At 37.7% G+C, this 12,357-nt stretch overlaps 1 protein-coding gene across 1 annotated transcript in view; it reads right to left on the bottom strand.

Moving 5' to 3' along the window:
• Positions 1 to 5,163: 5,163 nt before the first annotated feature.
• The window catches only part of LOC128850253 (zinc finger RNA-binding protein-like), a 63,922-nt gene continuing 56,728 nt past the window's right edge, over positions 5,164 to 12,357 (bottom strand). Inside the window, exons 16-20 of the mRNA XM_054053249.1 lie at positions 11,978 to 12,075; positions 11,063 to 11,158; positions 6,425 to 6,536; positions 6,214 to 6,311; positions 5,164 to 5,343 (exon numbers count right to left, since the gene is read on the bottom strand). Of these exons, the coding sequence (XP_053909224.1) occupies positions 5,164 to 5,343; positions 6,214 to 6,311; positions 6,425 to 6,536; positions 11,063 to 11,158; positions 11,978 to 12,075 (584 nt within the window). The remainder of the gene's footprint in view (positions 5,344 to 6,213; positions 6,312 to 6,424; positions 6,537 to 11,062; positions 11,159 to 11,977; positions 12,076 to 12,357) is intronic.

Raw genomic sequence — 12,357 nt, 5'->3', positions numbered from 1 at the left:
AGTGTGATCTGTGCTGAACAGGTGTCTCTTCTTCTCTAATCCCCTCTGTTTGCAGTGTTTCTCTAAGGCAAGGTCAGGCAGAGCTGGAGCCAGCTCCAAATGAGCAAGAGATCTGACTGTTGCAAAGTTTCATAATAACATTAAAATTAGACCTTGGAAAGCAATAGCATATCCATAAGATTTCTGGGAAAATGTATATAGATGCATGTAAGTGGGAAATATATTCTGTAACCAGCTTTTGTCTTGCTGCATGTGACTGATGGAGATCACTCCTGTATGTTGCCCAGGCCTGACAAAGGATGCTTGCTTTCCAAAACTCCAAAGCGAGTTTTGAGAGTTGATTTGCCTGCATTTTCATTACCACCTCTGCCTTCATGCTTCAAGATACTCTTCAGAAATGCATATGGGAACAACAAAATACAAAGGCAGCCTAAAATAACAAAAAAAATGTTTCTTGCACTTAAAAAACAAAGAACAAGCTACAACCTCCGTTCACTGATGGTGAGTGTTCTAACCCATATGCATTCACTTTTATAGCTACAATAATCTTTCCTACAAGATAACTGTGTTTTCCTCAACATCCTCCCCTTTATTTTCAGCTGGATGAGGTATTTTCTTCCAATCTTTTTACTGTAACATTCTCCTACCTTTCCAAGGCTGCAGTTAAATCCTACATTTAATTGTAACATCCAAGACTGATTAAGACCACCTAGGTTCTCTCACTCTTTGTTGTTTCAAAGATACCCTTGTACTGTGAAATAACTAGTTCTGTTTACATGCCTCGTAATGAGTTCACATCACAATTCAAGGATGTCATTTAATATATCACAAATTCTTGGTATCAATCAACACTATTTCTGTTCTGTTTGCTTCACAGAAGCAAAGATAAGTACTTAACCTCAGTTTGGACCTCTCAAGACAGTTCTAGAATAAGTAGCTAAGATTTAGTTATTTGAAAATATTTGAAATGTTTGCTTCCAAGGTCTGCAAAACTTTCAGGATTTCATTATTTAACAACAGTAGCATACAAAGCCTTGTATACATCCCAAAGGGTTCACAGAGAGATGCTACTTAGCTAAATTAGTAGAAGTATACATCCACTAAAGGAGATGAAACTTAACATCCATCAGCATGTACCACAGATAAAGGATGTATTCAGTACATATTTTAACAGTATTACTTCTTTAAACGGTGCAAGGTAGAAACACTGAAAAATAGTTATTAAAATACAGATGCAGACACAGGCATAGTTTACAAACTGCAGATCCAGTTGGATTTAAGTCTTGGCCATGCTTGAAACGTAGAAAAAGTTTTTACTTTTCAAACAGCTTCAAAGCATGCATTTCTATTGAGGGTCACTTTTCAAACTAGAATCATTGCAGTAAACAGGAAATACAGTAACTTGATATAATCCAAGCCCTTTTATGACAAGTTTCCCTTCTATGGGAGCTTGGCAGGAAAGAGTCTCAAAAAAACCAAGTATCGCATGAATACAAGGTTTGACACCCCACCTCACCCCACCACCACCACCAAGACTGCACCTGTAACTCTTTATTTAACAAATTAAGCAAATCAACTACGCTCACCTTCACAACAGTTCCCTTCTGAGCTGACACGTGGCTGCATCCGACGCTGCCCACATCCAAAGCAATTCCACAGATCACTCTCTGAAAGGCTGTTGAGGAGCTCCACCAGTTTGACTTTCACATCTTCTCAAAGGGGTTCCTTTGAGCACCGACTTGATCTTTGAGCTCTTCACCTCACGCCTCAGTCAATAATTGAAAAGTTTCTGTTGCAGATTTCTTCAGTTTCACAAGAAACTTGATGTTCACTCGCTGTTCACTCTTGCACACTGACATTTTCCGTCCGAGGGTAAGACAACGTCTGTATTTGAACATATGTCCACTCACACTGAGTGAAGGGGTTGAGCTGAGCCCTGTCTTACTGTGACAGGTTAGAACGTGTTCTAGAGCCATCTCTCTGTCTCTCCCCTCCCACTCTTGGTTCCCCAACTATAGGGTTAGTCTCGGGTTTCTCATGTCAGATCTTGTATATATACACATTTGCACAAATCCAAATGAGAAAATGGAACAAAATGGAAGAATACAAATTAACAGAATTAAGCCTGATTTTTATTTGGATGTAAATCAAAACCATTGTGATAGTACTGTAGATAACACTCCTTGGATTTTTTTTTTTTTTACCTCCCCAAAAACCTAGGTGTCTTTTTCGTTTCAAAAAGCCTGAGAAATACAATACTGCAGGAAAAAAAAACTCTTGAGAAGATTTATAAAAGAATCTCTCATTTTGGCTAGGAAAGCTCTTTGGCTTACAGCTTTCAGAGGAAAAAAAAAAAACCAGCCAGAAGGAAACCAGATGTTTAGGTTGTATCTGTCACTGTACTTTGTAAAGCTACAATGTACGAGGTATGACACAAAAAGCCATCACATTCAATAGGTCTATAAGATTAACACTTCATATAGAATTTTATAATAGGGCAAGAAGTTGATGGATCATGTCCAACAGATTTGCATTTCTACCAATGTCTCTATACAGGATCCCATGTTAAATCACTGCTCACAGACAGGACATACTTAAAAACTAGGCAGAGAAGTTAAAGCTTGAAAAAGCTTCAAAACAGAACAGCTCTCATCTTGCCAAATTGTTCCTCTGAAATGTGCACTGAGGGGAAAAGTCTTGCTGTGTACATTTCTCTTTTCTATATGATGACTGTAGTGTCTGGTACTTTGAGATTTAATGCACAGCGTTGCTGAATAAAAAGGTAAACGCTGCTTATTAGTAAATCACTAGCATTATGAAAACATAGGATATTAAAATGATTATGCATTTGTAATTGATTACTTGGTCTTAAATTTTGTCTAGCTCTGTACTTTTTAAAGCCTTGTTTGTCCATTCTTCTTAGCTTAACAAGAGTCAGAATTGACCTAGTTAAAATAACTCATTAAAATGAGCAGGAAAACCAGAAACAAACTGTAAATTCAGTCTTCATAACACAGCACAAAAAGTCATGGTCACAGCTTCATATTTAGTGTGTAATCACTTTAAATATACAATAATTCAAAAGATCCATCAACTGATTAAGAGTTTAAAGTCAGTAGAACAAAAATACAGGAAACTCAAAATTCATCTTTGACCTTTTTAATCCTAAATTTTAGGGTCACATGCCTGAATAGACAAGTTTGCTTTATGAGGAAAGAAACTTTTGTATGGTCTTGAACTAGATACATGAATAGCACCTATAGCTTTCAGAATAAATAGTAATGTCTAACATCATGGCAGCAAGATATTCTCTTAAAAAAAAAGACTAAGAAGAAGCACATGCTTGGAGCTATGCATCAAGGCTGGACAACATAAACTAGTGTAATCTCTTTTTAAAGTAATTTTAAAGTACATGTTAATTATTGTATTCTGATGCTGAAATTGGTAAGAAATCTTTCCTACAATGAGAAAGCTTTCCTTTTATTTGCTAACCACTAATAACCACTCCTCTTAAAATTGCGCTACGATGCTTGAAGATCATTGTATTATTAAAATTTTTCTTTAAGAATCCATTTTTCTAAAATATTGTATTTTTATTCCACAGGCCCATGCTGTTAGCAGTAGGTGTTGCAAAAAAAACCCATCCCTCTACTCCAAGAGCTATTTATTAAAAAGGTCAAAGATAAATTCGACCTCAAAAAGGTTTTTCTTGATAAATTTTACCAGAAATAACAAGTGGTGTTTGTAATGTGTGATACTTTCCTACAGCCATCGATAAAGTAGTTACGATAATGTTAGTCTATGTTAATCTGTGTGTTTTATGGGTTTGCAACAAAGCATAATACACAATGAACAGAATGAGTGAAACTTCAGTTTCCAATGTATAATGAATTTTAGTCATTTAATGCATTTTAGTTTTTACTTGCATATTCCACTGTAGTGCTGTGACAACAAATCACACCTAGGTACCAGAGCATACATCAACAGTATGATGTAACTTTACTATACCACTGCTATATTTAGCTTTTTGAAAGACATAAGCATACTGTATGGCCACATCAAATAATTTTGCTTTGGGTTTTTTTTCCTCCTTCAATAAACTTCACTTTTTCAGTAATACTTCACTTTTTAAAATTTGTATTATTGAAAAAAAATCACAGAAAGTTTATAGTTTATAGCTATAAGGAATAACCTTACAGACACTGATATGACAAACATTTATTTTAAGGGCTGAGAGGCATTAATATCATATTGACTGAAAAGAAATATATAAAGTTATTTTTTGGCCTTGCTATGTCACGAAGTCAATCATACAAAGACTTATGCATTTACCTAAAATGTAAGTTTTAAAAGCCCTTCTATTAAAAACAAAAACATCATGCAAAACTTTGTTCAATTAGGCAGCTGCTGTAAAACTGTTGCAAGACCATACTGTATATATTAGCTTTTATACTGCTAATGCACAACTAACAGCAAACTTGATTAGATTAGCACAAATTTGTCTTAATTACACCATTATATCTCACTAAGGGGACAAATGCCACAAGATTGGCAAAAACATTTAATTCTGAGCACTCAAATGGCAGGATAATTATCTGTTGTAACCCCTTCACATTTAGAAAAAAACACACCGACATAATCCTACAAATCTCACTTTACAAAATCAAGTTCTGTAAAATATTAATTGGGAGGGGAACAGTTTATACGATCTAACACAAAGTAACTTATCCAACTAGTGTCAAAGGCAAACAAAAACTGAATAAAAAGTCAAAATACACATAGCAACGGAAGCACAAATGCTGTGTTAAATACAGTCAAGATAAGACAACAAAGCACTTGTTAATAAAAAAGACAAAAAAAGAAGAAAAGTTACTAAATTTAGCAACACATTTAAAGAAAATGCAATGAGGAAAAAAACTCAAACTATGTTTTCCAAAGACAATAGAGGTTTTGTTTGCAGCAGTCTTTCCATCAATAATTTGTTTGATACAGTACATCCATTAAAATATTCAGAATCCACAGAAGTGTTATGCTGTTCTCTTTCAAATCTAATTACAAAGTTGGTTTTGGATGTTCTAAACAGACTTTATTATGTCTGTTTAAAAGAAAGGCAACAAATGGACCTTTTATCCCCTTTGATCTTAGCACTGATGACAAACATTTTTAAAAGTTATCATAATCCTTTTTGTCTTTTTTCCCCTCTGCTTCAAATCCATCGACCCCATCACTGTCCCTTCTCCTTTTACGATTACTATGGATGTTGAAGCGTTGATTCATCTGTGGTAACAGATCCATTCCTAAAACTTTGTGTATTTGACGGAATGCAAGAAGTCTCAGTGCAAACTAGAAAAAGGGTAGAAAGAAGATATTTTGGTTAGAAACAAATGTCAATTTCGAGTACTTTGTCAAATTAATGAAGAACACGAGTGGTGTATCCTTAGCTCTTATTATCCCCTCTTCCTTCCCCCAACAAAGTCAACAAAACAAAACATGTATGTCACATTTGCTGCTTCTGTACAAAGTACATCATCTTAGCTTAAAAATAATATACGTGTTTTAGCTGCTGGACTTGCACTTGAAGCAGCCAAGGCTTGTCACATAGAATCATAGAATAGTTAAGGTTGGAAGGGACCTTAAAGATCATCTAGTTCCAACCCCCCTGCCATGGGCAGGGACATCCCACTGGATCAGGCTGCCCAAGGCCCCATCCAACCTGGCCTTGAACACCTCCAGGGATGGGGCATGTCCCATTACGCATTAGTACTCTTGAACAAAAGGATCAAATGAAGAGGTAGAGACAGTAACCTCTTAAGCTGCAAGCATGAATGGTCAATACTGTAAGTAAGTGGATACAATAAATATTAAAAAATAAACTCACACAGATTTATTTATGAAATATTAAATGCTAATGTAATTTCAAATCTAATAATATGCTACTGTAGAGTGAGCATCTTTACATATATATATATATGGGAGTGTTTCAAACTTTTCAGGAAAATACATTATTTTTAGTGCAAAAATGAACACTATTATACATCCTCTGTTGTGACATTTTCATTGCCTAGCTTAAGACTGAGCATCTGAAAGACCAGACTATATTCTAAGAAAGGAAAATTCATGCCCAACATACAGTTCCATCTAAAAAACAAACAAACAACTCCACCCAAAAAACCAGCCATCAAATTTAGTTACTTCATACATACTTTTCCTTACCTGGGCACTTGAAGTAATATCCTCTCGTTGCTGATCTGTCATTACAGCAAGTGTATCAAAAGGATCTTTCTCACAAGGGTCTAGAAGACCAGGACCACCTACAACGGTTAGGCTAATTAGAAGCACCTCTCTACCTTATTTCAACCAAGATTACAGATTTTACATTAGTTAAGCATAAGTAGTATATAGACACTGATCAAACGCAACTTGCCTTTAAGGATGATTCCTGAAGATATACACTCAAAAACTCTTCTCAGTGCATCCCCAGGACTCTGTGGTCCAGTAGCACTGCTAATTGCTTTTTCCACAAGCAACTCCATAGCCTAGACCAACAATAAGAAAATCCAGCCAATTTAGAAGATTGATTAAACCAGAAAAAAACTACTACTAAGTTTTACCCTGGATATAGGCTAACACTAACTCAGATGTTAAACAAGTGTTAAAAAAACCCCACCTTGATGATAAACAGGTTTTCTAAAATTTACACTTTTATCTTAGTTAAAATGGCTAAAATTATTTGCTATATTTTAAATAGTTTTTTCCTGTGAATATTTCTATTGTTTACTTTTATTAGACTCTATATTTTCCAGAAAAACCTATAAAAGATATTTGTAAAAGTAAAGAATAGCTTTCCTTAGCTTTTTCAGTATTAAATGGATGTTTCAATACTCTTTGGCAAGATTCATTTTCACACAATGTGTGTCTCTTGTTTTTTTTGTGAGTTGTGAGGGGAGTTCTTTTATTTGGTTCCTCTCCTGAGTTCACAGCTGTTCAAATGTTGCTTTTAATTTTTATTTTTCCAAGAATAAATGCCTATTCCAGTGCATGTGAGTAACTATATGCATTGTTGATTATAATCCTTCACTAAGGGTGCCCGCTCCTTTCTATTTTACCTCAATTTAACTGACAAATTTCAATTCTTGAGCATGGTATTTCCGTACTCCCACTGTATCACTAAGGATCAAGCTTTTGAGGTTTAGCAACAGTAAATTAGTTATTTTCAAGTATGAAACAAAATACAGCAGGAAAGAAATAAAATAGAGCATGTTATTTCATTCATTCAAATCTATTTCTTTGGAACCTCATACAATACATTAAAGTCCACAACTTAAACCTAAGAAAATGTGAATTATGATGCCCTGGTGTTTATGTGCACAAAAGGCTGCATTTCAAGTTTGAAAAAAATAAACCTTGAATATTAGTTCCTTATAACTTGTAGGAACTTGACAAAATTCTTCTAATTTAGTTTTTATTTTTAGGTATATAAAGATGCTGATACTAATGTCTGTGTTTAGACTTCTTAATGTTTTCTATTATTACAACTACTTAGACTTTTTAAAAAGCTCTGGCATCTCTTTGGCTTGTAACAGGCTTCTAGCATACAGGTCAGAAGTGTATTCAGAAAAATATATTTCTTTGATCTACAAAATTTCATCCTCGACTGTCAGAAATTACATCTATTTAAAATCATCATTTTCATTCTGTCATTGTTTTTATCAATAAGATTTTGCCAACAGGACAAAAAAAACCTGACTACACAGACTTCAATTTGATTCATGTCACCAGCAATGCATCAGGTACCAGGAGCAAGCCGAGAAGCACTTTAGGCCTGACATACTGCTTCACATCTCTCTTCCCTTCTGGCTGTGCCTTAGAACAGATATTACGAGAAATAAGAAACAACATTCTTTGTTCTTCATCTATGTGCCTGCTGTGTGTCGCAATAGTTCTAAGGATGCTATTCTAAATGTGCCAGGGTTTATTCTTTGGCAACTGTGGTGGTGCAATTCTTCCCCCCTCCCCCTGCTAGGCCACACAGACCATTCTAGGCTGCTTAGCACAACCTCTGACGCACTTGGAATGACACCTTCCCTCCCCTCTCTGGGCTACTACCTGATCCAACAGAACACAGGCTTCATAGGGAGAATTCCCATCATACAGAGACAGTGATCCAGGACACCAAGGCATCTCCCTTGGCCTACCTGAAACTACTGTGCTTGGGAAAGAAACTCTCTTATCACCTGAAGAAGGGGACTGATAATCGATCATCTTGACCAGGCACACTGGAGAGAGAATACCCATTAGTCACAGTGCAGTGATCCAGAGCACCCCCTCAGCACTCTTGGGGTCCTGTGCACCTGGGGAAAGGTTCCCTTGTTGCCTGAGCAAGAGACTGACCATCAGTCACCTCCAGGCAGCTGAATATGCCTGATACTTGGATCATGGCCCAAGTGAGATGCTCTGATATAACTAGTAGAAATTGCCAGTTAGATGACATCTTCCAAGCATGGCCAAAGTGAACAGTGAAATAGCAAAAAATTAAAATTCAAACATCTGATGAAAGTCAATTATCTCAAACCCTTAAAGTAAGTGATCATATGGAAGGCTGTTGAGTTCTTCTGGATTGCAGCAGGCTGGGTCCAGTAATCTGCCCCTGAGTTGGGATGCCTCTCAGGTGGTATGCATGATCTCATTTGCAAACACAGCAAATGAAAAGGCCTTAGGCAAAGTCATCCCTCCTTGGAAGCAAATCATCGCCTGTTGGGAATGCTGGTGCACTGAATGAGAGTATTCTCACCAATCTCAAGGAATCTTTCAGATATTAGTTCAGATAAATATTATCAGAAGTAATTTAATAAAATTTAATAAAACATCGCTCATTGAAATAATGCCAACTGCTGTAACTGCTTTGACAATGTTAGCACTCTTCCTGCCAAAACTGAAAAGTCTACATTAGGAATCATAGAATCACCAGGTTGGAAAGGACCCACTGGATCATCGAGTCCAACCATTCCTAAAACTCCCTAAACCATGTCCCTCAGCACTTCATCAACCCGTGTCTTAAACACCTCCAGGGAAGGTGACTCGACCACCTCCCTGGGCAGTCTCTGCCAGTGCCCGATGACTCTTTCCGTGAAAATTTTTTTCTGATATCCAGCCTGAACCTCCCCTGGTGCAGCTTGAGGCCATTCCCCCTTGTCCTGTCCTCTGTCACTTGGGAGAAGAGCCCAGCTCCCTCCTCTCCACAACCTCCTTTCAGGTAGTTGTAGAGAGCAATAAGGTCTCCCCTCAGCCTCCTCTTCTCCAGGCTAAACAACCCCAGCTCTCTCAGCCGCTCCTCGTAAGACTTGTTCTCCGGCCCCCTCACCAGCTTCATTGCTCTTCTCTGGACACGCTCCAGAGCCTCAACATCCTTCTTGTGGTGAGGGGTCCAGAACTGAACACAGTACTCAAGGTACGGTCTCACCAGTGCCGAGTACAGAGGGAGAATAACCTCCCTGGACCTGCTGGTCACACCGTTTCTGATCCAAGCCAAGATGCCATTGGCCTTCTTGGCCACCTGGGCACACTGCTGGCTCATGTTCAGTTGGCTGTCAACCAGCACCCCCAGGTCCTTCTCTTCCATGCAGCTTTCAAAGGAAAGGAAGCAGCACAGTGGAACAGGATTTGGTCTATGAAACAAAACACTCATTGCTGAGTGTCATTAGCTGGCCTCTTCTCCCAGGTGACAGGGGACAGGACAAGAGGGAATGGCCTGAAGCTCTGTCAGGGGAGGTTCAGGTTGGATATCAGAAAAAAATTCTTCACAGTAAGAGTCATTGGGTACTGGAACAGCTGCCCAGGGAGGTGGTCGAGTCGCCTTCCCTGGAGGTGTTTAAGGAATGGGTGGATGAAGTGCTTAGGGACATGGTTTAGGGAGTGTTAGGAATGGTTGGACTCGATGATCCAATGGGTCCTTTCCAACCTTGTGATTCTGTGATTCTGTGAGTTTACCTCCACATATTCACATTTCAGACTAAGTTTATCCAGTCCACAGACTAAACATCTGTTAATATTTGGAGCACAAATTTCACTCCTAGAGAGCAAGGTATAGTATAAAGGAATGCTCTAAGAACACTCGGCTGCAAGAATTGAGAGGTAACTGGGTACAATATAGAGATCTATTCCTAAGGGATCTGAACAGGCTGGACCGCTGGGCTGAGACGAATGGCATGAAGTTTAACAAGGTCAAATGCCGGGTCCTGCACTTGGGGCACAACAACCCTATGCAGTGCTACAGGCTAGGGGAAGAGGGGCTGGAAAGCTGCAGCTGGAGGTTCAGGCTGGACATCAGAAAAAAATTTTTCACAGAAAGGGTCATTGGGCACTGGCAGAGGCTGCCCAGGGAGGTGGTTAAGTCACCTTCCCTGGAGATGTTTAAGGCACGGGTGGATGAGTTGCTGAGGGGCATGGTTTAGGGATTGTTAGGAATTGTTGCACTCGATGATCCAGTGGGTCCTTTCCAACCTTGTGATTTTATGATTCTATGATTCTAAGTGACACAGATTAAAAGACTAATGGTGACACGTCCACAGACTAGTACTGTAGTATTTCATCTTGCAGAAATGATATATTAATAATCACAGGAATTACTGTGATTTATTCTTTCAAGTAGCCTTTCTGTTATCACTGAGCTATCTGGGCACAGCTGACATTATTTTTAGTCAATTTCAGTAAAGTCCAAGCAATTCAGAGTAGGTGGTTAGAAAAAAATAGATTTTCATAAAGAGTAAAGGAAAAAATGCTAAAATCTAGAGTAAGAATGCTACTCACAAAGAATTCAAAAGAACAAGAAAATTTCTTTTGAAAAATAAATTCCAGCTCCAAATGACAGAAACTCAGAAAATTAAATTTTTAGATGGAATCTGGATCATTTGTTGGGGAACACACAGAAAAACAAAAATCCCAAACAAAACCCTGCATTATTCCTTGAAAAAGCCTACATTTTAAAACTGTAGTAACACTTTCCTATGCTTTACTTGCAGTACCGTGTGCATTAAAAGAACTCATCCAAAAGAACATTACTCACCCAGCTTGGAAAATCAGACCAAGTTGGAACTCGTTGACAGAGGTCACGAAGAATACGTATGATAACCACACAGGACTGCAGACCATTAGCTCTAGCCTTGAGAGCAATACAAAATCAAAGTAATTAATCCCAGCACCTACAGCAAATGGGACCCGTTGAAAGACTAAAACACCACTGTTCAATGGAAGCTCAGATGTAAGACAGACAAATCATTCTACAACTTTATTCCATGAGCTACCATTTACAGCAGTATTTTATATGGGGTTAGTAATTTAAGATGACAGAAGTCAAAGTGCACAGGTTATACAAGAATAAGGTTTCTTGATCCCCTGTACACTTTGACCTATGTTCACCTGTAACAATAAATACAGTATCTTTCTATATTAGAAATAAAAAAGATAAAGTGAAGGTATAAGAAATATGTATAGAGACTGAAAGGTCAAGGGAATCTGTTTGGTTTCTTTACTGTGCCTTTGCCAGAATGCAAAGTCACTAAATCAAACAGTTGCTTCTTGCCTTTCATTCCCTACACTTAATATGCTTAAAGAAATAGGAAAAAAGGTCTTAAATCTAAACACAAAGCTTTAAACACATATTCCATTATTTAAAGCAAAGTTACTCTGCAGCCTTATGGAATATATAATAAATATACAACATATGATCATCCCAAGTGAGTCAAGCTTTCAACATCGCCTTCTCAATGATCAGGAAAAAAAAATCATGTCAAATGAGCAATAACTGCATAAAGCAGTTCCTCCATACTCAACCTTCTACATTTAAATTTAGGGATCAGAAAAATATATAGTATTATTAGCATGAACAACACAGAGTGTTTTCACACACTTAAACATTTATATTGCAACTGCACTAATCTCTCATAAGGCTACAAGAAGAAAGTAAAATGATGTTCCGAACCTGGAACCACTTAGCGTGGCGTAGAGCAGCCAGAGCGTCAAGGCATTTTTGCCTGTCCAAGACGTCCGGTGGGTCTTTCACCATACCCGAGGTTACATCTAAAATGGATTGAATTGGCAAAATGTAGTGAGGAATGGGTGTTTGACCAGGTGAGCAAGATACTTCCTTAAACTAGCTTCAATGTCACACATGCCATTTAAAGTTTAAACATTTGAACAACAAATGTAAATGTTCAATAAAAGCCATTTAATTAGGATTAGGGCATCAACCCAGTATGAAGATCAAGAGCATATTATACTTTAGCTCTCAGGTTATTTTCGAATGCATTGCAGATTATGCAATGTGTAGTACTTCTTTATTTAAGCTGACACTGGAAAAAT

The sequence above is a fragment of the Cuculus canorus genome, chromosome W, assembly GCF_017976375.1.
Source record: "Cuculus canorus isolate bCucCan1 chromosome W, bCucCan1.pri, whole genome shotgun sequence".
Classification (NCBI taxonomy): Eukaryota; Metazoa; Chordata; class Aves; order Cuculiformes; family Cuculidae; genus Cuculus; species Cuculus canorus.
The sequence above is the reverse complement of the archived record's forward strand: the minus strand, read 5'-3'. Positions and strand labels throughout refer to the sequence as shown.